Source organism: Haemaphysalis longicornis, unplaced genomic scaffold (genome assembly GCF_048455015.1).
Source record: "Haemaphysalis longicornis isolate Haplotype H1 unplaced genomic scaffold, Haemaphysalis longicornis Haplotype H1 scaffold_1, whole genome shotgun sequence".
In the NCBI taxonomy this organism is placed as follows: domain Eukaryota; kingdom Metazoa; phylum Arthropoda; class Arachnida; order Ixodida; family Ixodidae; genus Haemaphysalis; species Haemaphysalis longicornis.
The window spans coordinates 377,202,822-377,229,739 of record NW_027526203.1 but is presented as its reverse complement, the minus strand read 5'-3'; the positions used below and the strand labels follow the sequence as shown (position 1 = coordinate 377,229,739).

Here is a 26,918-nt window from a genome sequence, read left to right as displayed (position 1 = left end):
ATCATTAGAAGCAAACATGCAGCCCCAAATTACCCATTTTCATTGACACGCACCACGTATGCACAGTGTACTGTCCCCTTTGATTTTGCTGTCAATCCTTTAAGTCGGAAAGAGAAACCTATGATGAAGTGGTATGTGGATAGTTTGTCTGTGATGATACTGTAGAACTTCAGATTAACAACGCAACAATATAATGCCACCACATTATGCCACAACTAAAGAAATGTCTCCTCGCTGCTTTTTCATGTCTGACAAGCTACATTATATTAACTAGTCATGTTTTTGCAGCAAAATTGTAAGCGTAACTCCCCATTGGCAGTCCTGGGAAGTTACCCCTTCATGTCCTGTCCTGCAACAACGAACATCATATCAAAAGCTTATCGAAATTCCCAATAATCTGGGTGGTGTCAACCCTGCACCCATTGGGGACCCTTTTTGAAATGGAAGAATTTCACACAGGATAAGGATGTCGACTCATGAAATGGTGTCAAGGCAATCGGGCCACTCCCATGTTTGCCTCATCAAGCAAGCTCATTTTTAGGAGGGGAAATCTTTGTTGGTGTGACTGTGAGCAGGTGATCAAGTAATGTCACAAAAATGACTGCGTGTCCTTACACTCTGATGAAATCGGATGAAGTGCACACTATTCAAATTGGTGCTATAGATAACAAAAAAAAATCTTTTGCTGGGGGCTAGCCTTACTGCCGCTTTCAAGTAGACAACACATACCTTAACTTCAACAGGAGCACGCTCTATTCACTTGTTCCAGCATACAAAACCAAAGTCTCCCATCCCCTTGACACAATGGGCCATGAAGACAAAATATAGCTTTCTTTAATTTGAAAGAACTAGGCTCCCATTCCTCACTCAGCTCCATTCCAGACATGAAAGGAGTTTTTTTAACCCCAAAAATGCAAAAAGTAGAGCAAATTTTCAAATTCTGCGCCTCAGTGACGTGATATAAGCAGGAGTGACGCGAAATGGGACAGCACTAAAAACAATTGTCAGTGTGTCAACTACATGTTAGCATTCAAATGACATAAGCAGATCAGGTGGCCCACCAACAATCATCCAGTCATGTTTCTTGGCGGTACTTAAGGGCGGTGGCCGCCATTCGAACAAAGAAGAATCTGTCACGTCATAGAAAAATTGGCATTAAGTGGCTGGGGAGTTGCCACTGCTTTACGTGTTTTCTTAACCCTTTCGCTGTCACTGATGTACCCGTCCGTTTTGGTATTTCCCCTCCGTAGTGTCACTGACGTACCGGTACAATCTCCATTGTGGGTTCAAAAATTCGCGCCATGGCGCAAAGATAGTCCAGGCCATAGCGCCTAAACTGTTCCTGCCATCTGTCAAATCTTTCTAGTAGCTCATATTTTCACTCGCTAACTCTCTCAACAGTATATTGAAGAGTACGGAGTGACCAGGCCCACCTTCCGCTGCTAGGGGGCTTGATCGCTATGCGTGCTGTACTCTGTCGGGATGAGTGACCATGCGGCACGCATGCGATGACGGGAGCAAGGGTTGTTGTGCTATCCATAACGTGTTTCTAGGTTGTTATTTTTTTTTTTTTTTTTTTCATTCTGTTTCCGCATCTGCTACGGCGCGCCAGGGTAGCCCAGCGTGCCGTTGCCTCTCTAATAGACCGAAACATGACTCAATCACAGCTTTTGCTGGTTCATTTTTCTGCGTTGTGCAGGCTGCTGAAAGTGCTCCCTCTATTCGCGCGGTTACTTTTGAATGGCAGACCGCGTGGGGCCTCTGACTGCGAACACAAGCGATGGTTCTGCGATTCCGATGCAAATACGAGCCAAGCTCGGATTCGCATTCTGAGAGTTTCTCATCTGAGGAAGGAGTGAGAGTTCCACAGCGTCAGATTCTGATGTTGAAACTGCGGGGTCATCATCCCAGAAGCATAAATGGCAAACTGAAAATATCTGGAAGAAAGGCGATTTCTCACACACGCTCTTTCCTTTTGACGAGTTACGTTCCAGACACTATCAGTCAAATAAATCACTATGTTCCTTCCCTCATATTTCGGAAACCAAGCCGACACTGGGGGTGCGTCACGGCCAGAAACACCCGACAGTGAGAAGGTTAAATATCTCCATTACTTGTTAGAAGTTTGCGATAAAATTGGCGTCATTGCTATTGGGAGAACGCGATCCTTTTAATGAACCCAACTTGCCAACTTATATTTTGTCTTCATGACAAGACAAAATACAAGTTTGTTTTATTCAAAAGAGTTTGTGTTTTATAGTGCCCCCCAGTGCTTGTCCGGATACAAACGATGCTTTATTCACAGAGAAATTAATCCATTTAGGTTAAAATATTGATTTTCCCGCTAAATTGTGTGCTTTCGTGGTCCACAACGACATCACAGGAACCGACCGCTCTGCATCCGATTCCGAAGCCTTGTTTACCGTTAGTGAACCTAGATGGGCACGACCATACTGTTGCAAGCTGTTTTATGTCTTTGGTTTGTTTTTGACCGTATTTAAACCTGGCTTGTTTTAGTTCTGGGAGAAGGTAATCGTTTTGTGAAACATAGTGCTCGCTCGACAAATATGGTCAAATAAGAGACTGTGGCTGGCGTCAATCGGCTAGTGTCATCTGAGACAACCCCAAAGACCCGCAGTGCTCTGCAGCTAAACCAAGCATAGTGCGAACAGTACCAACAGCAGTACGCATCGGTACTTCGGTGTTTACGTGTACTTTCGTAACTTCCACTGCTTTTCCACCATTCTTACTGATGTAAAAAGAATGTGCGCTAAATTTAAGCGCAAATAGCTCGTTCGGTAAGCTTATAACCTCTGCCTAATTTGCATCTGCTTTTGCCGGCCTCCGCCAATCACAGAGCTGGCTGGTATAACATCATAGGTTCTGTTGCGGGTGCGGGAAATGAGCTAGTGGGCCACATGACCATTCCCTTTTTTCCTAATTATATCGCTTATTTGAGCAAAGTTTACGTTAAAAGTGGTGTCAGTTTGAATCTAACGAGGCTATCTTTTGAATGAACCAAACTTGTGTTTTGTCTTCATGGCTCCTTTAAGCTTGGAATATTTTTATAGCATGGGGATGGGTTGCGAAATCTTGTACATAGTTTCCGGCTACTAAAACACCTAAGATTAAACGACAGCCATGCACTGGCACTCAAAGCAGGTAGACACCCATTTCCAGGGAAAATTTCCTCCGGCCGGCTTCTCCGTGAGAAAAGCTTGCGCACACCTGGCTTGAATCTAGCCAAACTTGTACACCGCGCGACCAGCGCTAGAGAAGCACCAGAGGGCGCAGCAGAAGGATGACAACATGGGTGAAGAACTAGAGTAAAGCGTGCATATGATTTCATCGGCAAATGAAACGTCGACAGTTTCCATTTCAGCCACCAGATACCGCCACCACACTCCAGCCCCTGAGGAGCATGGCATTATCAACCTGTCGAAAAAGGCCATTCCTTGCACATTTGGACCACACACTAGAGACGAGAGCAAGGGGAAGAAGAAAGGCACCTGGCCTGCAGGCTGCTGGGTGGCACGAACTCCTGGATGTAGTCCAGCTGGTAGACATACAGGGCCATGAGGTGCAGGGCACTGTAGATGAGCAGCAGCGTGCGCATGACCCGGTAGAGTGTGCCCAGGGGCCGATGCATGCCCAGCGTGGTGGCCGACCACAGGAAGCACACAAAGTAGGCCAGCGAGGTCAGGGACGCGTACAGGATGCCCGACGCCGCCATCAGCACCAGCACCAGGCCTTCGCCCAGCAGCAGCACGATCGTGTGCCGCCGCCGCCGCACCCCGCCACCCACCACCCCACCACTGCTGCTGCGGGGAGTGTCCTCGGGCGTGGCTGCAAGCGCCCCTCTGCTATAGGCGCATCCCCACGGGACACTGTTCTCGCGCAACCATGCAGATACCAAGCCGTACTCACCGAGCTTTTCGCACACCACCAGGGAAAACGTCCCCACAAAGAGCACCACAAAATCGAGCCCCAGGAGGCGCAGTGCTTCTGGTGCCTTGATTCCATCTGCTCGGTGGAGACCAGTAAGCGCCAACAGCCGTTCGCGGAGGCTGCAGCTAAAGGACACAACAAAAAAGACCAAAGCATGAAATTTTACTTTAGATGAAGGTAGTACCTCTGTAAAGTTGAACGTTTATTGCAGCAGAAAGAGGCTCAAGAAGGACTTTCCCAGGTGCTGTTTAATGGCTAATTTTTTTAGCAACCTCGTATAGATAACCCTGCAAAATATGCAAGTAGCAACACTCTGCAAGCTACAAGCCATTAACGACAGCAAGTGAAAATGTTCACCACAGATCAGCTAGGTCTTCATAAACCCATGAGAAGGTATTTCTTCTTTGGAGACCCTAAAATTGCACATATCACGCAGAATGTAAGTTTTTTCAAATAATTATTTGCTGCCTACCCAACAAGCTTCGTTAGAATGTTATGATGCAGCCTATAAATAAAAATAATGACAAAGCCTAAAGGCTATGAAAACTTGTACTTTACTTAAATGTGAAGAAATGTTCACCTCTCTTCGGGACTGTGGTCTCTGCTGTAGCTCTGTGTTGAAAGCAGCACGATTTGGTAAACCACTTGGGCAACACAAAACAAAGTACTCGCCCCTACAATTGTCTTGAGGTAGTAGTTTGATCGCACTGAAATGTACAAAAACACAATAAGCGGTCATGGAACCCACTTGAATAAGAATACAGTAGCTTAGGCAAAATGTTCACCTAATAGTGTTAGCAATTCAGCCCATTCAATTCACTGTGTTAACAGTTTCGCAGCACCTTGCAACTGCAATACTGCTTGCTCTATCTAAAAGTCCTCGACGCATTTTTTGTGCCGTAGTGTTTCCCCAATATCCACCAACTAGCTCAAACTTGCACCCTACCACGTACTCAACCATTTCGTTAATCGGCATTCAGGGGCCTTCTAGGAATCGCAGATGTCAATCGAATTGCTCTCTTTGCGGCCGTAGTTTCCTTTTTGTCTGTGCGTATCTTACACACAACAGCAGTTTATCTTTCGGTTCACAAGACCACTGGTGATTTCTTTATCCCCCGAGGTGCCCCAGAAATTGTAACACACTGAAATATGGACCAGCAGGGAGGCCCACTCACACTGGGCCCTACGATTAGTGCAGCGAGATACCTCGCCTGCGGCAGCTGAAGTGGGTGGGCTTATCAGCGCAGTTTCCTGGCTAGCACTTGCAAACACCAGGCTGCCCCGGGAGATCAGAGAGGGGCCGGCCAGGCCAATTTCCGCATAGACGGCAGGCCCCGGGGGCGGCACGAACGTGCTACAAGCCCTTGCACTATCACACAAAAGGACATTTGTAATCGGGGCACAAGCCTCTGTTACAAAATGGGGTTTAGCACCTCCCCGAGGCCGTCCATGCATCAAAAATTTCAGTGACAAAATAGAAAGAAGCGGTGTCGAGGCGACTGCGTTAATCAAGAATCATTTTTAGTGAAGTTCTGAATAAAAGCACAAATGCCCTGGCACAAATCGCAAAAGCATGGCAAAATATGATACGCTATCCTGCCACAAGACTAAAACCACACGTAGGACTTTTTTTCCACTCCACAGATACGCCATTATAAAAAAAACATAACAAAATGGGGCAGGCAGATTGTTTTTTTTTTTTTGTGCTCGTGGCATTAAAAGCTACACCATGTAGCCATAGATTGCCCATTTACACAAATATGCCTCCCCCCCCCCCACCTCTATCCCCACACAACCAAAAACAGAAACAAGAAATTACAACTCGAATTAATGTCCCAGTACATGATGGAAGCTGTTCAATCAGCTTACCTGCATTTGAATTCCTGTAGGTGGGCCCAGGAACTAACGGATTGACCAACAGCAGGAGTAAGTACACAAAGGAGAAGATATTGTAGCGGAACAGCACCGCTGCAATGAGAAAAAGTTTTGTGCCCATCAAAATCAAAAATTCTCTCTGGCTCTCCAGAGCACTGGCAACAGTGCTGCCCTATTTTTTTCCACCACGAGAGCTTCTTTCCGTATATTATTTTAGTCAAGTCAGCACAACACAGAAAGCTTGCAAGTACATAAATGGCTCACATGCAAGCCGGACATGATGGCACATGGGCACGGCAAATGCTCGCAGCCTTGCAGTGCTACACTGGCCTGTATTTCCAAAACCTGCCCCTTAACAAGCAGGTAGAGGAAAATCACACTTGGCACAGATGTACACTTTTTGAGTGGAAATAAGACTAAAATAAGTTTGACGTTCAGAGAATAGTGGAAATGGCTCAATTGAAGGCTACTAATATACCTGTGACTAAAATTAGAGGGCCAAATGTAAATGTGTAAGTAAACAGGAGCTAATAGTGACAATAATAATTATTGTCCAGGGGACCTTGAGAGTGCACTGACCAACAGCGAAGACACACTGTCTCAGGGCACTTGCTGGCTTGTAGCCCAGAAACAATGGCAAAGGAGATTTGCTACGACGGACTGGCAAGGCACCTGCTCCTGGATTGATTTACTTCCAAAAGACTGCTTGTAAATACTGCGAACACTGTAGGTACACAAACCTTTCAATGCAACATGGTTATCACTTTATTACAACGCAGATTTTCAGGCCAAATACAAAGGGATGATTGTTTTGTCCGAACATACGCGAGGCTCGCTAGACCTGGCTCAGATTTATGCATTTAAATTTATTTGGCATAGTGAAGAGAAAAAGAAAGAACAAAGTACTACCATGTTTAACATAATAAAACTATCAAATAATCAACAACTATCAAACTATCAATATGTGACTATCTCTATTTTGCTTAATCATTATGCAAACACAAAATCACAATATATTAACTGCAAAGTAGAATATTTGCAGATGATAATGATACTATTATATTAATACTGTATATCATTATTATATCATTATTATTATTATAAGTGGCCATCATATGCAAAGATTCAACTTTATTGATGCAACACTTAGTGCACACTAGCCGTATCTCTATGCGTACGAAAAAGAAAAGTTAGCAGTTTAAGAAATACTGCTATTAAGGAAATTGTGTGGAATGCGCTCACAACCTAGCCCTACCACCCCTCTCTACCCGTTCCTTTCCTGAGCTGTGGGAAACACAGCTGTTGACCAGCTGTCATCTGGAGGACCAGACTCTACTGGTGACACGGGCCAAGACGGCGAAGGCAACGCATGGATACCCGGACTAGGGTTCCACTCTCACATTTGAGCTCATTAAAATGTTTTCTCTCTCTCTCCAGTTTTTACTCGCTTTTTAATGGATTTTTTCTTACACTCATGACTGCTGTTTGCATAAAAGTCTAAATGGCAATGTAACATAAATGCAGGCAGTCTGAAATCGGATCGACAGAAAACATGCACAAGCAGTGAGGGCAGCACTGTGCTCCTCCAGACAGAAGGTACAAAGAGCTGTGGCACATACCTAACAGCAAAACAACAGGGAGTACAGCTCTGAAAAGCACTTGGCAAACGGCTGCGTGGACCATTTTGAAGCTTTCACAGCAACCACGGCTTCCCAGGTCAACGGAACAATTCCTCCTGGCTCCTCAGACTTAAATTAACTGGCACTTGTTGCCTTCCAGGCCTCCTCCATCGCACACTCTGAGAAGTCCAGCACTGAAAAAAATACATAGAAGTACTGCATTAATGTCACCATCAATCGCAAGCTGCTACACAGTACTAGTTACATGTACCTTTCTTTGTTTGTCTATTGACTGTTCTGGTTGGGCCAGTGGAACCAAAGAAAGAAAATATGTATTAACTAGAAACAAAAAACAGGACATTGAGAAACGCAAACGACGACACAGCTAGTTTAGGTGTTGCTCTTGATTCCCAATGGTAGCTTTCAGGACAGCAGCAGCAGAAAAAAAAAAAATTATTAGCAACGTGCTACTATTTTAGGAGCACACAATTTAATATTTGGCTCACAAAAGGCAGGTTTTCTGCACAATGTAAAATATCTTTCAATGACGGGTACCTGGAAAATTCTGGTGCCAGCATGAAATAGCATTGTGCAGAATAGTTCTCAAAAGAGGAACATCCCAAGAGGCAGGAGAATATCAGACTGCATGAAAGCATTATGGAGCAAAGAATGGGGCCTTTGGGAGAAAAAGAAAAAAAAAAAAGCATTTGGACTGGGCGAGAGCGGTGCCCAGACGTGCAGGTCTGTGGCTGGACAGGCACTGTACAGAAACACCATTTCTCGCAGGTGTAGTATGCCTCAAAAGGGTGGGAGCAGGGGCGACAGCGTGGAGCATCAGGTGTCCTGATAAGTGCTCCAGGATGTGAAGTAAGGTGTGACCAGTTGCACAATAAGCAAGGGCTATTTCAACAGCTGAAACATCAGCTGAAATGTAGGCGCCCACTATTAACACTCAGTTTTAACAAATGTGACCACCCAATAATTTTTTTTCTTAAAGTGTACAAACAAGAAAAATTTTGCGAATAGTGGTTGCTATTTGATTCGATTCCCAGCACAGTTTTACTTGTCCAAGTAAGAGTTCGTCATGTACTCGAAAGTTGCAAATGATTAAAAAATATTTGACTATGTTGCACAACGGGTGCATTTGGATAAGCTTTCCACATAATGCTGCAACTGTGCAAGAAAGCCTAGCATGCGTAAGCCTTGCACAAAACAATTACGGTAACTCTGATGTATGTTAAATGTGAAAGCAGCTAGCATTGAATATTTATGCAAACCCAAGAAGGTCTGCTAATAATACACTGCATGAGTGAGGAACCAAAAAATGGCACCTGTTGGCTATGCTTGCTGCAATATACCTCATCATACCAGCCTCTAGCATGCCTCGCAAGCATACACACGGTATTTTTTGCAACAGCAAATGGAAAAAAAAAAAGTCCACCAGCAGACGTGCTTTGCCTCGCTAAAGGGGTGGGCACCATAACGGCCTAGATCTGCCAGTGTAGGGGGTGGGGAGGGGGAGATAAGAGTAGGCAGGTAGAAAGGGCATCTATTATTTGGAGGGATTGCTACTGGGCTGAGAGCCACCCTCTTTAGAAAAAAATGTTGGCAATCACGGTCATGGAGAAATGCCTGCTACTTAATCTTTTACCTCCACTGCTCTGTCACCATCGTAATCTCATATTTTTATGCGACTTGGCAATCACGGTCATGGAGAAATGCCTGCTACTTAATCTTTTACCTCCACTGCTCTGTCACCGTCGTAATCTCATATTTTTATGCAACTTTTTCGTACATTTTTCTTGTCAATACGAGAGCAAGCACAGAGTGAAGTCCTGACCAGAAATTGTTTTTTTTTTTTTTTCATAGCTATTTCCAGCATCTCCACACGCGTTAACACAAAGATCCTGGCAAGATGTATAAAAATTGCCCGATTGATTTGAGCCCTTTTTATTATTTGTATTACATTTGCAGTCAAAAATGCGACCTTCACACACTAGTTGAAAGCAAACTGAAAAGGCCAATTTGCAATGCAGACTTTGTATATAAATATAGAGGATAAAGGGATATGATAGCAAAGGCAAAGAAAAAATGTTTAAGTATGGGTTTTCAGCACCAAAGCTAGACTAGGGCTTTGAGGTGTGCCATAAGGAGGGCCGCCGATTAAATTGGACGACTTGGTGATCTCCACCCTTTCCCAAACTCTCAAGGCATTTTTGGTTCTCGCCTCCCCCTGAAAAACAGCTGCACCGGCCAGAAACCAAGCCTGCATCCTTGTGCTCGGCAGCAGACAATACCAGTGTTCCAGATCCACTACAGCAGGTGAAAGCAAAAGGCACAGTCGTGGTTATTCTAATTTTCCAAATAATATTTTCCTATTTTCAAAATTTCTCCACGTGCAGTACTGTTACAATTCCATTTCTTGGCATTCACTAAAAACGAGTATGGCTTCAGGCTTGCAGCTTCCCTGTCTCTTCCACAAGTGAGGGCCGTCCAGCACCCTTGCAGATAATCTTATAACCCCTCGCCCTTTTCTTTCAAACTGCAGGTTTGAAAAGACTATCCCCATAAATTCTCTACTGCACAACAGAATTGTCACTCTAGCAAAACGACTCAGCTAAAAACCCGTTTGAAGCACGGTACTCGGCATGCAGCATGGTGTGCAGGTGCAAGCCGCCAGAATTCAAACAGAGCTCCTTAAATCTGACGTTTCGTTTCCACAGTGCAGCTGGGGGGTAAGTTCACCGAGATGTTTACTTCGTGGTTGCTTTTCAATAGCAGAAAAATAACCCTTCCACCAGCAGTGCGTAAGTGCACAGAAAGCAGTTTCTTCGGCACTGTAACAGCCATGCTAATGCTGGGAATTCTTCCCATCTAGCTGCCATAGGAGCTGTGAAGGGAACAGCCTGTCCTAGCGGTAATAAAAAAATTCAAATTGGCCACAGAACTACCCCAACGTAAACTGAAAAGGCCAATTGAATAAAGTCAACATTTTTATGCCACCTTAAATGTTAACATGCCATGTATTTCAACCAAACTTATCAATATTTCTGAACTCTGAGAATCTCTAAGCTGCCATTTCCCTCTCACTACTTTCTCCACAGAGAATGGCAATTCTTTCTTTTTTCAGCTTGATTCACTTGTGGGTGTGCCATTTATTCAATCTAACCACAGGAGTGCTATTCATCCACTAATTTCCCCTTGTGGCTGACCCCCTGCGAGATGCAAAAGAAGACTGTATAATTCCTCTGGGCCTCATTTACCACACTGGGGTGAGGAATTCTTTCCTAGAAAAGCCCCACAATGATTCGGAGCTTGCACCAGAAGCAGTGTTGCTGTAAACGCAAAATCACTGCAAGAAAGGTAAAACAGTTCAAGGCACATGCAACCTTCTGGAAGTTGGTTCCACACATTACCAAATGTCAAGTTTTCAACAACTAGTGAACAACACTAGTGTTACCATCGTGCGGCACTGCTCCCACCCTTAATGATACAAATGAAATGTGCAATTGTGCTACCACTTCCTCGTGGTACATTTTATGGCTTCGCTGCAGAACAAGATTTTTTTTGTGTGTAAACAAAACTTGCTGTTTTCAAACACACAACGCTACTCATTTCTTTACATGTCTTTATGGCATGCCAGCAGGCCAGCTAGGCTCTAGCCAAGAAACAGAACAGATGGGAGGATGTGCTTGCTTACTGCAAATGCAGAAGATACAGCACTGACCGCTACACACTGTTTAATTTCAGGGTGCGGTGCCCCTACAGATGTTAGGAGGTTGTGATGACAGTTTCCCTAATGTTCTCACCCCAGCTTAGCTCCAAAGACAGTGGTCACCAAATTTCATAGTCAGTAACTAAGCCGGACGGTATTCTGGACAGGCCCGATCAGTAAAGTCCTGGCAAAATTTAAGCTAATATTGAAGCATCTGGGATACAAATTTGAAGAATCTGTCAATTTTCCCACCTGTATTTGTACTGATGCCCTACATATTTTGAGGGAGCATCAAGTACCTATAATTAATATAATATTTTGAAGTATCTTGCCCCACCGCGCTAACATGTTTACTATATCCTCATATTGCACATTCAGATTTCAGCACTCCGTAAACAAAATTGGCTGAAAGTGAAACCAAAACAGTCTCTCAAAGCTAGAGTAGAGACTGGTGCTGCAATCTGTCATTTCACGCAACTAGGTGCGAGATTGCACTCATACTAACAAACAAAATCGGCGTTTTTCAGTCCGGAGGTTTTCTATCGACGCCGCCAAAGTAAATCCTTTTCATGTGTTTAAAAATGCTGTGACACTTGATTTTCGTTTTACGAACCCATGACAGACTAAGGCATCATTCACCACCGTTATTTCTGCCTTGACTTCTCTGTTTTCTTCTTCATTTCACACATAAATTCGATGTGAAACAGGTTGCACGTCAGGACAATGTTGATTCTTTGTGACTACATTTGGCAGGACCTACTATTTTAATTTGTTCTTTCTTTCTATTTAAATTAGGGGTCTATAGGGGCGAAGCCCCTTAAAGGCTGGTGCTGTTGGCGTCTCCTGTCGTCGTCAAAGTAATCATCGTCTCATGTAGTCATGTTACTAAAACACCGGGAAACTCGTTTACACGTCACGCTGGAACGTAACGCGCACTAAAAAAACACCGGGACACTCGTTCACCTCACGCTGGAGTGCTTCGTAATGCACACTAAAAAACACCGGGACACTCGTTTATGCCTCGCGCCAGAGAGCTTCAGGCTTCAAAGACGAGACTTTTACAGCAAAGCTGCATACCTCTACCTCCCAACGGTTTCATCTCCATTGGGAAAAACACCTAGCCACCAAGAATACACTTATACTTCGCCCCTCCACAGGTTTAACGTTAATGGAGATGGAACTAGATTTTTTTTATTGTAAATAAATAATAAAAAATCTCTTGAGATGCCACCGATGCCTCTGCCCTCGAAATTCTTTAGAGGATTGCTGCAAATGGGAACAAGCAGCACCGATAACATGTTTTTTTTTTTTTGTGCTAGGCTTCCTTCCACCTGAAAACTTTCAACATCTAGGAAAAGGCCTCCTGGGTAGTCCGGTTGGACTACCCAGGAACAAACTCCTTAACTGGGCACTCATTGGTGAAGGGAATAATTTACTCGTTAACGTAGATGTTTGGTGAGCACAGCAGAGTGAGGCAAGCGTTTCTAATGATGTCAAGAAGAGGACGGACTTTCCATAGCCGATCAGCTTCTCTATCTTCATCGGAAACACCGAGGCACAAACGCACATTCACAAACACACACAACAAGCACACGACACACACACAACACACAACACAACGCAGACACAACACACACAACACACTTACACACACACACGCACACTGTCTCTGACATCATGCTTCATGGTTTTTTGACACCTTAGTCCCAGTGTGCAATATGTTGCACATCAGATAACTTTTCAACGAAACGTCACAGCAAATAAAGAATGACATCAGAATTATCTCTGCACTCCCATAAATTTAATTTTAAAAAAATCACTGGTTTTTACTATGTCATGTCTCTGTTCTCAGGAGAATATTGTGGTTTAAAAATCCCCAAAGCTCCGTTATTTCCCTTGTCTTTCAAAATTATGATTTAGCCGTCTCGGAACTTTCCTCAACAAAGGACTTTACTACCACCACCACCTCATACTTAAAATTTGATTAACAGCAGCAGCAGGATTACCCATGCATGAAATAGTTCTGAACAAGCAATTCTCATGCAGGAATATCTGCTTCACAATAATGCAGCACCCACAAAAAGCTCACATGCAGAATATCCATAGAAGCTGTTCCTTCACGTGGTTAAATCAACTTCATAACAGAATGCACACACAACAAATTACAGAGCAAACTAACATAAAAGGCATTCTGGCTCGAGTTACAAAACCAGAGTAGAGATGAGCAGGACATCTGGTACAAAGGATGGGCAACAGATGGACGACACCACGAGCGGCAACTGCCAAGGGGTGGGAAGAGAAGCCAAAGGAGGCAGAGTATCAGTAGATGGAGCAATGAAATAAAAGCACCCAATGGGTGACTTCAAGTGATGCAGGACAGAGGTTCATTTTAATGCCCACCGGTTCAAGATGAAGAGGCCACACTGCAGTTGACAGCTGATCATGGCAAATCTTTCGAATGACTTGCATTGACCTGGTTGCTTTTGCGTGAGCCACAGGCAACCCTTTGTTTTACTAACAGAGAAGCACTACTCGAAACCTTTAGAGTAGAATGGGCCATGCCTTTTTGGCTGTAGGAAGGGGCACAAGGGTTGCTATGAACAACTTTCCAAGTACCCCCCAAAGTGGACGACCCTGTGGCACAATGTAGTGGCCACAGATCTTCTGGAGCAAGAGGAACCAGGAGAAAAATTCCACCAAAGAAGGGTGAAGGTAAGCAGTCTACAGCCGATTAAACAATCAACCATTCACAGTAGAGACTATTCTAGGACATCGACCACCACAATCGACTTCGCAGAAGGCAAACAACCCCGCTTCTATCCCCTCTTTTTCACCTTCCCTCTCATCCCCTGCACACCTCCTACTCAGCAACAGCAGCAATCTGGGCTCGGGGGGGGGGGGGGAGGAGTGAGGTTGGGTGTTATTTAAGGGACTCTATTCCACCCTCCCCACTTCAACTTTTGTGAGGTCGCAGACAGTTGCAAAGGAGGAGGTTGTGTGGCGACGGGAGCCAGATCACATGCAACTAATGGGCAGCCAAGCCGAAGCTCGTTCTATGGATGCTGTTGCACTTCCAAAAAATGTAGTTAAACAATGCTGCCAGTCGGATCTGAGCAGACGCAACTAAATTAAATTTGCTACTATTAGTACAGGCCAACAAACCCTGGCCGCAGTACTCATGGGATGTCTCATTGTCTCAATATATTTTTATCTGCCTTCAGGACTCTTTTTGTGCGCAGAAAAAAAAGATTTAAAACCCATAAATAAGTGCTAATATAAACCATTTTTTTTTACAAAAAAGAACCCTTTTTTGCCAACAATAAAAATAACACAACATTTTCTTGTCAATTAAAAAGATTGTCAACAATGTTCATGTGTAAGATTTTGGGATAAGCCAGCTTGGCACAACACACTCCTCATGCTGTATAATATACGAGAGCACTTACGTAGTTGATAAGAGCACACTGTTAATACCATGCCGACAAGCAGTTCCCCACTCATTCCATAGATGACGCCGCTGTAAATCTCGACAATTGACAGTTTCTGTGCACAGCTCAGGCTGTGTGCATTTGCTGCTGTCTATCGCCTGCTAAAGATCCCACCACAGAAGTTTGCATTTTGCACGGGCTGCTTGAACTTTTACTTTTTTAATGTTTTTATCTTTGGAGATATTGTTTAGGCTTGTGAACCAAACAGCGGTTTAATTTCATTGACAATGCAAACCTGACATTAACTTCAGACTGTTACGCATAAGCAGCCGCCTGCACCGCACATAGATCTACAGAAATCTGTTTACCAGAAGAACACAGATGAAAAAATTAGGTTATATTCTTGGTAGTTGCCCAGGTTACAAACTGTAGAAATTTAAATATGTTATTTAGTTTGAAAAAATGTAAAGAAAAGACAACAACGATTACAAACTCACACGAACCATCTAATTCTACCACTACACTAATTTTAGAACGTATAAATACGTACAGCCTACTGACTACCATAATTGGCACCCAGACACAAAACGCTTCTTGCATAGTACTTCATGAAAGGGGACCAAAATTTTTTATCCTTAACGGCACTGCCAATGCAACAGGGCCCTGTCAAGCTGGCAAAAGGTGCATTAGCCAATGGCTGCTAGAAATACACACGCAAGATAGTGCGAGGGTGACGGGAATGATGCGGAATTTGTACCTAGAATACCTACCCTGTGATGCCCTCAGGTGATAGATAATTCAGCCTATGTTACAGAGTGCCACTTGCATCGCTTTAGACTTCTGTGCCGGCATCACACTGTAGCAATGAAGGCAAAATGTGCCTTGACTGCGGCAGCAGGTGGAGACACGGCGACTGAGAACACACTCTCTCCGAGCAGGCTTTTTGTTTCCTCATTTTGACTTTAATTTGGCAGATGGCGCATAGCATTCGCTGGCAGCCAAGGGTAGCAGGAGAGAACAAAAGCATGAGCTCAGGGTGGGTGGTGGAGGGACAAAGTGGAGGCAGAGAGCACAGCTGAACGCCGAGAGTCAGCGCATTAATGCCAGTGTGGCAATGAGGGTGCAGAGGGAAAGCACAGCTGGGAGGCAGAGTGGGTGCTCCTGCTTATTCATGCTCCACGAGCTTCCTGCTTCGGTTACTCTCTCAGCAACATCCTGTTGAACCGACAGACCATTTCATCCATGGAGACACACAAACCATAAACAACACACACTGGCAGGCATCGTGTTTATGTATCCATTTCCTTTCCTAGCTGTGCTCCGCATGCATCAGCTCAAGAACAACACAGAGTGCAATGACGAAGGTACCGGTGCACGTCACTGCAACAAAAACTGACCTGACACAGCCTCCTTCCGATTAGAGCAGAAAAAAAGCACAGGTACAGTGGGAAAAAAAGAAAAATGTTAACACCATTCTGAAATGACGAAAGTAACCCAGAAACGTTAAAACAAGTGCCCTAAGATTAAAAATGCACATCTTATCGACCCCCGAGCTGAGAAATCAGCAAATGCAAAGCAATGTACAAGACTTCATGCCTGACATAAAGAGAAGCAGCAGCAAAAAAGAAAAACGTGTTAGGCAATGGGAGCCCAGGAGAAAGAAGAGAGGAGAAGTGAAAGGAACGCAGCAGAACCAGCTGGTGCACACATCTTTTCACAATAATTCCCTCCCCCTTGCACCCTCCACTCTCTACATTAAAGGGACTTCACAAATTTTCTCATGAAGACAAATAACAAGTGAATTTAATCAGTGATGATGAAAAGTTGCCCAGTGAAATAGCTGCAAACCACAATGTTTGCTTTACGCACTACATGCAGACAAAAGACTCCAATTGAAGCAAATGTTGGTAGTACCATGGTCAAGCAGCAAATCTGTATCGTTAAAATTCATCAGTAGTTGATTAGTAAGCAACTTAGAAAACAGCAGTGATAAATTCTACTGAAACAGTTGTATGCATAAGATATGTCCACGCAGCAGAACAGATGTACTGGAATGAGAAGAGCTACAAGCAATTATCTTTATTGATTCATTTTGTACGTGCTGCATGGATGATTATTGACACGAAGGTGTTGCCTCTAGTACAGCAACTTTTCCTTGACATAATGAGGCTGCTAATTTGTTCTAAGCAAATTGTTGTACCAATTATTTCAGCAATACTTAAAAAGGAAAAATTAAATTTTATGTGAAATTTTTCTGCCCCTCGTATGAGTGCTGTGGAACAAGTGGCAGGACCATGACCCTGAAGGTTCAGCGTCTACTGTTACGAAGAAATACTTTGCATCACAACAATGTGCACTCAATCTGTTCATTTAATTTGGCTGATATTTTTTTATTATTATTTCCCTACCCATCAGAAACATGGAAACAAATTCCAGCCTCAAGCCCGCTCCGCATTCAAAAAGTCCACACACAAAATACACAAGCACAAATGTTATACTTAAGTCTTTTTTTGACATTTATTACTGCTAGCATGTGATTAATATCTACTTGGCTGACACGATGCTCCAAAAAATTGTTTATTTCTTTACTGATAGAGAAGCTAAAGCAATGAAAACCAGCAATGAGATATTAATACATTCATTGAATGCTGTTTCGCTTTAAACAATTTTACAGAGTACGATTACGAGTCCAAGACCTCAAAGAGTTTAAAAATATGGATGCCCCTAAAACATTTTCATTAGCCAAAGTTTCACAACAGCCGCATGGGTCTACTATACAAGCACTAGGCCATATGGTACACGAGCATAAAAACGTTTTACTACTTTTGCCATACGCCCTTATAAACACGCACGACAATGGGGGTTATATTTGGCTCATCTCAAAGCAGTGAAAAATAAGCTCACAACTGTTCTCACAAGAGCTAAAGAAATTTGGATGAATGGACCTTTTCGCACCTTACAAGCTGGTTTTAAGGACATCAACGCTATCAACTGCTGTCCGTGAATATTGATATTGCACCAAGGCAGATCCAACAAGACCTTAAACTTTACAAATGAGGTGCTGTATACACAAAAGTGTGGTGCTAGATGCAGGAACCTGTGTAAACAAAGCACGGCCTTCCCGGTACAGTATGTGCTAATAAATGGAAAGTTAAAATAGGTGCAGCCACGGCATTTGTTACCAGGACAGGTGCTATAAGAAGCACTCAGTGATACACTGACGTTATTAAAGAAAAACTATGGACCGTCCAGGCTAACAAAAATGACAAGCTAATACATAAAATGCCAGTTTAAAAAATGAATACTCTCAGCTTGACACTCCGGCAAAAGAGGAGGCACCTCCCCTAGAGAAAGTCGTGCACAGGTGCCAATCTTTCGTAGGGCATAACCGTAGTAACTCCAGCGGCGCCCTGCCAAACTGAGCCTGAACCTTACAGGGTACGCAGCATCAGCGTGCGCACGCTCCTCTCTCAGCACAGTAGCGTGAGGTCAGCTGCGGCACAGCTGATGACCCAATGCCATGTGACCACTGGGCAATGCACTGCTGTCGGTTAACAAAGACACCGTCACGCCACAAAGCTGGTCCGAGCTACTCAGACACGTTCACTCGCAAACATTAAACATGCACGAACGTCCGAGTCATTACTGCCCTGCGCGACTATCGATCCAGTCAAAAAGACCGAAAGTCCCGACCAGACTATGCATTAGGCAGCTCCTTGCGTGCTGGTTGCACGAGTGGTGTCCCATAGTACAGACGACAGTTCGTCCTTTCCCCACCAAAGTTTCCTATCCCCATAAAGTGCAGCTTGGTGCATGCTCAAAACAGGGGCTATTATTATACGAGAATTTTAACAGCTGACTTACACAGCAGCCCCATCAAGATGCCGTCACGGGATCTTCCTGCTCGTCCATCACCGCTAGCTTGTGGGAGGCGGAATCCGTGAAGCCACCTTCCTTCGCACACCGAACGCACAGTAACGCCACAGAACAGGGAGGATTTTGTAACGCACGGTCTAGTTTCTGCTCCTACATTCGCCCACTGCAAGCGCATCACTTGCCAGTCTACGATGCACTACGCTACGCCCTCTGCATGGCTCCAACCCCAGTCAGGTGTCCGCTACTATCGCTACTATCACGTCAGGCGCCTGCTCAGCTGAGCAGCGGTGTTTCCGAACTTCGTTCCGCTACTGAAGTTTACAACGTTTACGGATCTAAATGTATGCCGTGACCACCTAACTTCATATTCATGTCATAGAAGTGTTAGTACGTCACACTGGTCACACCTCGTACCAAAGTTGGTTACAAAACAATTCCGTCGCAAAATACTTGGCGCTCTCATCGCAAGCGATTCAACATTGTTGGTGCAGTTTGGCGCGTAAATGAAATCTCGGTTTCTTTTCTGGAGTGGGCTCGGCTCTCCTGCGTCTGCAGGAAACGCGCGGAGAGGGCCTATGAATCCGTGGATACAACGGCTATTTCCAGCCCTGCATACAGCATAAACTCCCTGGGCAAGACTCGCATAATTGTTCAGGCGCACTGCGCAGGCGTTCGTCGACAACGACATATCCACACCGGTTCGACACCCAGGAATTTATACCCCCCCCCCCCAGCACCCCCGCCCCCCAAAAGTATTTCCACACCCTCCCAAAATCTAAATTCTGGACAAACCCCTGTCGACACCTCTGCTGCCTCTGCCTTTTTCGACTCTCTGCAGGAGGTTGTAGCAGTGGGGGGCATCATTCCGTCTTGCTCACAGTAGCTCGTGGCGGTTTCCTACCACGCAAAGCATGCCACCATTGGCTACCGCCAAGGGAGACGACCCTCTCCGCCATAGAGTTATTACTACTGCTCTCCGCAGCACCAGCACTACCTGTGGATTCGCCGACTAGACAGCACACCCAGCAGATGACAGCACACCCAGCCTGGGGTTATACCACTGAGAACAGCAGGGGAACAGCATGCACTTTTAGATGCGACGCTGAGAGGAGCATCTCTTGCCGGCGGCCCTGTCCTGCGTGCGTGCGTGCGTCGGCGTCCGCGTCCGCACAGCTGCGTCTCTCCTCCGCTCACCCCCTCTGCTCTCTCCGATAGCGAACGCTATCGGAGAGAGCGACGACATATTATTGGCGGTGATGATGATGATGATGATGATGATGATGTGGCTATCCCCTTTGTATCGGGTGGGCACAGTTTTTGCACCCTAGCCGTCGCTGCAAACTATATCTACAGGAAGGAGATTATCAGAGGGAAGGATAGGCATGGCATAGGGCAGGCACTGTCTGCACGAATAACGGGGGTTCCCTATGAGTCAGTGTCACCATGTGCAGCACCTTTGTCTCTGGGCCCTGGTTGCCGGGTCCGCCACCACCACTGGCGCAGTCTCTCCTTCGACGTCGTCACCAACGTGCATCTGGTGTCGCAGGTCTCGAGTCCCAACGCTTGCGGTAGAGTGGTGCCCTCTGGGTGGGTTGGCGACAACACAGCACTCATAGGTCGGCGTACTCACTCGTGAGTACACTCATCTGTACTCATTTGTACTCAAACTCACGAGTGAGTACGATGATGAGTGATCACACACCCAGAAAAAACAGTGAGTACGATGACGAGTGAGTACCGGGGTAAGTCCACTACTCGTGAGTACAGTACTCATGAGTACACTACTCATGAGTATGAGTACTCATGAGTACAGTATTCATGAGTATGAGTACTCATGAGTTTGAGTACTAATGAGTATGAGTACTCATGAGTACACAGTACTCATGAGTACAGTACTCATGAGTACACAGTACTCATGAGTACACAGTACTCATGAGTATACAGTACTCATGAGTACACAGTACTCATGAATACACAGTGCTCATGAGTATACAGTACTCATGAGTACACAGTACTCATGAGTATACAGTACTCATGAGTACACAGCACTCATGAGTACAATACTCATGAATACTAGGTCTCTTTTTTTTGCCTGCTCCGAGCAGCTCTGAGCAGTTCCAAGCAGCCCAAAGCTGCTCCCGCCATAGATGTTCTATGGGCAAATAAAATACGGAGCTGCTTGGAGCTGCTCAAAGCTGCTTTGAGCAGGCAAAAAAAAGAGACCAACTGTGTAATCATGAGTACTGTGTATTCATGAGTATATGCACTCCTGAGTACAGTGGGGCAAACAAGTTTTATCACGAGCTCAAGTCCGGACGCGCGTGTACGAGTCGCAAACATTTAGCGGTGCCACTGTGCAGCTTAACTGTCAAGGATGGTAAAATTAGGCAACGAAAACTGCACCTCCCTCCTTTCCCGGTCCCTGTTTGGCGCTGTAAGCGTTTTTCGGCGGTCGCTCGCAAAGGGGTCACGGTGAAGAGGGAATAAGGAGGGGGTGAGGGCCCGGCGGGAAACGCGGCCGCAGTTGCTCTTCTCTGATGGGACTTGTTGACTGCCGCAGTTGTTTTTGTTGCCGCGGCCTGTGAACGCGTGGCGGCTTCATTGCGCTTGCTCCCTTCCAATTGTTTTAGGGGAGAGGCGGTGGAGGCTGCTAACAACGCACGAACTAGGCGTACTGAAGTCCCTCTTTTTCGGTCTTCAGAAGTTTCCGTAGACGTATGTCACGCTGTGTAGTCGTTTCGTGAGCCGAACCGCTCATTTCAACTGTCGCAGTTAATTTACGTAACTCGCGTCAAACCGACTGCGTGGTTTGTAACGTTCGCTGTGCGTATTCAAGCGACAGTTTGGCTGATGTACGTGCGCCCATATGATTTTATTAGGCTCCCGTTTTGAAACATTTTGCTCAGGTTCGCTAGTAATGTGGTCTCGTGTAGTGCCATTTACAAGTGCCTCACCGTGCACTACGGCGTGCAGGCGCGGTGGTGGAATTTGCCTCAGAGAGAGGATTAATATCATAGCGCCTTAAGCCCACCGAGCGCTGAGGACGGCATACCTGGAGGACCTCCCCCAAGCGTACACTCCCCTAGGTAAGCCCAGGGCACCGGGGCGGGGGTCGCTTGTACCCTGATCAACCGGTGGGTATCCGGCGGTGGGGTTCGAACCCCCACCTCCCGCAGCCGAGACGGGTGCCCTAACCACTTGGCCACGGCTGCGGTATTTTGCCTCAGTAATGGAAATAAAATATCCGAGTACACCTAAGCACGTTTGTGAGTTCTGAATCATCGGACATCATAATATCCAGTTCAACACGTGCGGCGCCTTGTTTAGCCTCGCATATTTCGTCGAAGAGCTCTGTCATCTTGCCGCTGGAGGAGCGTTTTGCTTTCGAATGGCTTTACTTTCGAGTGGCAACCCGATTCGCCGCTTCTCGTTTATGCCACTGAGTAATGAGGGCGCTGACGATGATGGCGAATTTCGGTGGTTGTTATTCCCCTACCTTCACTACTGTTTACAGGCGGGGCGACCACCCCTCGCTTGCAACTATCGCCGAGTTTAAGCTCGCACTGTGAGAGGCCTCGAGAAGGAATTGTTTCGAATTGATGGACGCCACCGCCAGACGCCGCTTAAGCTCGCTTAAAGGGGCACTGACACAAAATTTTGAAGGCGAGATAACTTCGGAGATAGATTGGTGGGAACACATATACATCATCTGCAAAATATCAGCGGCGAATACAGCCTAGAACATATTTAAAATCAATTTTAAAGTGTGCGAAATGCAACCGAGCAGCCAGCAGAGGACCACGCGCAATCGACATCCCGAGGATATCGTGTAAATAAACAACATCTAAACACGTCACGAGTTTGTGTTTGCCGCTTCCGCACTGCCGGCGTTTTTCGCCGGGCTCGCCCGGCTCGCCGCTCCAATCGGAGGGCCGGAGGGCGGAGCTTCTGCTCTCGAGAACGAACGACCCGATCGTTGGCGGCGGAGGCGCCGTGATTTCGTCAGCTCATCGGGCAGCTCGCCGCGACCAAAGTTCTACAGCGATTCCAGGCGCTCTGTTTCTATTACTGTTTATTACCATTGGATGCGAAAACGCGCCGGAGGCACGAAAAGCTCACTGAGCTAGCCGCACGGTCGCTGTGCAGGCGGCGGCCACGGCCGCGAAGTGGCCCAGGCCGGCGGAGGTAGCCCGAGTGATAGCTTGTTACCGCTGCAGGAAATTGTCCCCAAGTCTCGACCATGGTGGCTTACATGAGAAAGGAGTTAATGATGCGATGGCGGGTTGCATTAAAAATTGTCATCTGCACCGCTTACGAGAGCGGCACTCGAATATCCGCCGCAGTGCTAAGCCGAACACATCTGTAGGCGGACCTGTAGGCAGACCGGCCGGCTGCTCCCAGCGCGCGTCTTGCCACCCACCGTCTCGAGCGTCGCGCGTCGTTCTTTAGCCGCGGTAGCATTTGCACTCGCAGCGCCTGCGTCACATCCACGGTCGCTTTTTAATTAAGCGCCTCACGAGATCAGTACGTGGGGGCATTTGCAGGAACTGCCGTCGATGCGGATTCGACAGTGCTACGGCGGCTCTGCTCTGTGATATCCCTCCGACGGTCACGTGGTCAGCTTTGTTCACACAAAATCCACAAAATCCATCGTTTCGCGGCACTCGCTGAAACCGAAACTGCGACTGGCCGCATTGAAAATGCCTCTAATTAAACAACCGCCGCACGCTGAAGCAAATGAGGTTTCTACAGGTTATAAGTACCTAGGTCACTAGCTACTTATCGCAACAAAAAAAACAAGATGCAAAATTTTTGTGTCAGTGCCCCTTTAAGGTCGCATCTTGGAACGTCTCGTAAAACATGTAGATTGCACATAGTACGACGTCACCGCACTTTTTGATTGATCGCTGTCAGCTTCATCCGCGTTGCTCGAGATAAGAGCTGCAGATTTCCACTGTGCAACCAACCCACCAACACGGCAATACAGTGACGTCAGTGCAAGCTATCACGTCTCCGAAAAACGCGTCTACAAACTTTGTCCTCGAGTACACAAAGCACGGCAGAGCAGTTCTACGCTGCTGTACCGGCACCAACTGAGTGCCCTGCGGCCCTCGACTGCGACCGATACCCTCTCCACCCCCCCCCCCCCCGAACACACACACACACACACTGTTGGAACTGGGCCATTCTAGCTCAGTCACCACTGTTCGATTCACTTCACTGTATTTCCTTAAAGACCCCACAGAGGGGTGTTACATAAGGGGCGCGTTGTACAACATAGATACAAAAGCCACAGGTTAACAATACAGATGCATAGATGTTGCGACGTTGCCCTGCTCAGTCCGCCATCGACGCGGCGCAGAGGAGAGCGATGAAGTTGTCGAGCCGACGGTGATTTTAAGCTGCATTCATATACAATATATACAAAGCTAGCAAGAGCGTTACATGGCTCGCACAAAGGCACTTCTCAACTCAGTGACTCCGATGAAATGCCGCCGCACAGCCGCTGCTTCAGAGCTGGTTTTATACCCCCGGGGTTCCGCCGCAGCCGCGTGCAGTTCGAATCTTTCCAATCAGGACTATCACTGGCCGCAGTTTGAATCCGGCGAATGCAGGCGAAGTGATTGCGTCAGCCGAGCCACGAATGGGAAAGGGGAGGCGACTCAGCGGCGCCGTCTCCAGAGTTGTTGTTGTTGTAGTCCTTTATTAGGCGAGGGAAGGCCATGCGGCCAAAATAGGGGTAGGGGAAGGAGGGGAAGGGAGGAGTAGCCCAGCTAAAAAGATGATACACCTCCCCTGGTTGACAACGCGTCGCCCTCCTTCCTCTGCCCTCGCCTTCAACTTGATCACGGTCTCCAGAGTCTACTCGTCGCTGCGTGTCTTTTGCGGGCCGGTCGTCCCAAGCATGATTTGGTGCGGCCGTCTCGATGGGAAAAGGAGAGTAGACTCGGCGGCCCCGTGTGCCGCCAGTTGCAGCACGTCTGCTGCGGGCTGGCTGACCGAGGCGCGAATCGGGCCCACCGTCGGCGCGTCACCAGGTGCAGCAAATTTGCAGCAAATGGGTGCTCTGGGTAACCGCACACACACGAATAGAAAAATTAGTAAGATCAGACCTGTGTGGGTTTTGGCCTAGCTGTTAACGGAAATAGACACAACGACGCGTAGCGCCCGTCCTGTCCCTTTTTCGCGGCGGGACCTCACTCTTTGGCTTTTCGCGCGCTAGCCGGTTTTCACCTTTCTGTTTATCTCTTAATTTGCGGGCTGGCGGCGGTTGCGAGGGGTACGGTTGCGCAATATTCGCAGAATTCGGAACAGCGGCGGCAGCGTCTCTTTCCAGATGGTTTTAAAGACGATAGTGTTTCTTTGGCCACTTGAGCGCGACAGTGTTGGCCTGTCAGTCTGTCTGTCTGTGTCCGTCATAAAGATAATTCATTATTGCAACTTAATATCACGCCCCGCTGTACACATGGGAGCTACTGGGGTCGCCGTTAAGTAGCTTCATGTACATAATACGCCCTCTCTAGAACTGGCCAACTGCCCCGCGATTCAGCTGCGATTCAGCCCCCGATTCAGAACGAGAGTGCGTACGTCCCGTTTCGCTCTCTCCGCGTACGTGCCTTCGCGCAGTGGGAAGCCCTATGACAATGCACCGTGTAAGACGTTTTCTTCTCGGGCTCCTCTGTCCTGATGTATATGTAATCTCAGTATTTCTAATTAGTTAGACATTTTATTTTTTTCTGTTTAGCCTTTCATTCGAGCCACGACCTAGCTAAGATGTTGCAGTCGACAGGATCATGATTTAAGGCCACGGGAGGACGAACGGACGAACCACCTGGACGGACCGCACCACGACTACGAGAGTGCAGCACGCAGACATGGGGCACCGACGCACTCCACGCCAGCGGTGTTCGACACAGTGCTGACTTCAACGGAACGCTACGTCCTATGCTCTACGACGAAACAGCAGTTCGTGAGCGCACTACGATTACAAGGTCTACCATGCTCTGGCCGTAAGGACGACATCATCTTGCGTCTTCTAGAGGACAAGGAAGAACGTCGCCATCTCTCCAAACGAACGAATGTGCCAACGCTACTTCAGGCTGCCTCCGACAACAAACGGCAGGGGACCCTGCAAGCGGCGCTGTTTGAGAGCAGAAGGCGGCGTGATGAACGAGAAAGTTTTCTGAGACAACTGGCGATAGTCGGCCGCCCGTTTTCCACCGTGCCTGGACTGCACGAGATCTGAGCACAGGCAGAATGCACAACGCACGCACATGAACGAGACGACGCATGCAAAATTGTAATTGCGTGCTCACCGGACCTTTCCCAGGTAATCGCCACGATTACGGAGACGCATCGAAGGTCAGTGCATTTCTGGCGAGATTACGAACACACGTTGCTCTGCTACATCGCCCACGAGCTACATCGCCCACGCGCTGATCATTCCAGCAACGAGCAACGAGACGCGCAACGTACGCAGGGCGCACGAGCCAGAAGGCACCACGTTCCTGGCACCCGCTCTTCCGCTACAGACGTACACGAACGGAACGCTGAGAGCAGGGAACGCAACGGAGCCGGTACGTACATTTTCCGCACGTGCACTCCCGGCGCGGGTCCACGCAACCAACAACATCGCATCCGGATTGGTAGATATGGCCACGACAAGCGAGCAAGACGCACGGCGCCCGAAATGCACCATACGTGGCGAACGACCGCACCCCAATTATAGGGGAGTTTCCTAGATAAAACGAGACGCACAGCGCACGAAACGCACCAGAAGTGACGAACGACATCCAACTTGAACCAGTGGAGCTGACCACGGAGAACGAAATGCACAACGCACGGAACGCCACCAAGCCGCAGCACACACGGAGGAGACTGCTGTTCGCGACATCCTCCGCTCCCACTGCAGGTGCTATCCTGACTTGGCCAGCGAATGTTACAACCGCAGAAATCACCTGGCCACAAGCAACAAAAGACCCAGCGCACGCGGTTCAACCCTACCGGAAAGTACGAGCTCTCCGACACCCGCGGCTCCCGCCCGAGTCCAGCGGACGAACGACATGACATTCGTGCAAGTAGGTCCGTCAACGAGCAACGACACGGCCAGCGCATGCGGCATGTCCGAGCCAGAATTAACAAGATCACCGGCACCCGCGCTCCGATCGAGACTCACAAGACAAACACCATTTCGTACAAGAGGACGCAACCGCGAGCAAGCGTACTCGCGATAAACGGATCCTGCTTGTATGGGAGACATAGCGATTATAGCATTCTCGAAACAACGGGCAAAAGACGAGGTCTTGAGCCACGACACGGACACGGTAAGAACGGCAACGAATGAACCCGATCCAGACGAAGCATCGAATGCCCTGACGATGAAGCCACGCTTGCGACGCCGAGGAATGTGGGACCGAACGGACGGCACGAACTACGCCCGCTTCCCCACCACAACCG

At 47.1% G+C, this 26,918-nt stretch overlaps 1 protein-coding gene across 5 annotated transcripts in view; it reads right to left on the bottom strand.

Annotated features, from left to right (window-relative positions):
• Piezo (piezo type mechanosensitive ion channel component) overlaps positions 1 to 18,841 on the bottom strand; it is a 175,022-nt gene extending 156,181 nt beyond the window's left edge. For 4 of the 5 annotated variants that reach the window (XM_077686396.1, XM_077686399.1, XM_077686398.1 and 1 more), the window contains exons 1-6: positions 18,450 to 18,841; positions 7,443 to 7,636; positions 5,818 to 5,916; positions 4,529 to 4,655; positions 3,928 to 4,073; positions 3,510 to 3,846 (exon numbers count right to left, since the gene is read on the bottom strand). In XM_077686396.1, coding sequence (XP_077542522.1) covers positions 3,510 to 3,846; positions 3,928 to 4,073; positions 4,529 to 4,655; positions 5,818 to 5,916; positions 7,443 to 7,506 — 773 coding nt within the window. In that variant the 5' untranslated portion in view covers positions 7,507 to 7,636; positions 18,450 to 18,841. Of the gene's footprint in view, positions 1 to 3,509; positions 3,847 to 3,927; positions 4,074 to 4,528; positions 4,656 to 5,817; positions 5,917 to 7,442; positions 7,637 to 15,355; positions 15,372 to 18,449 lie in introns of those variants that run through there. The other variant, XM_077686397.1, reaches the window with a different exon arrangement.
• Positions 18,842 to 26,918: the final 8,077 nt, after the last annotated feature.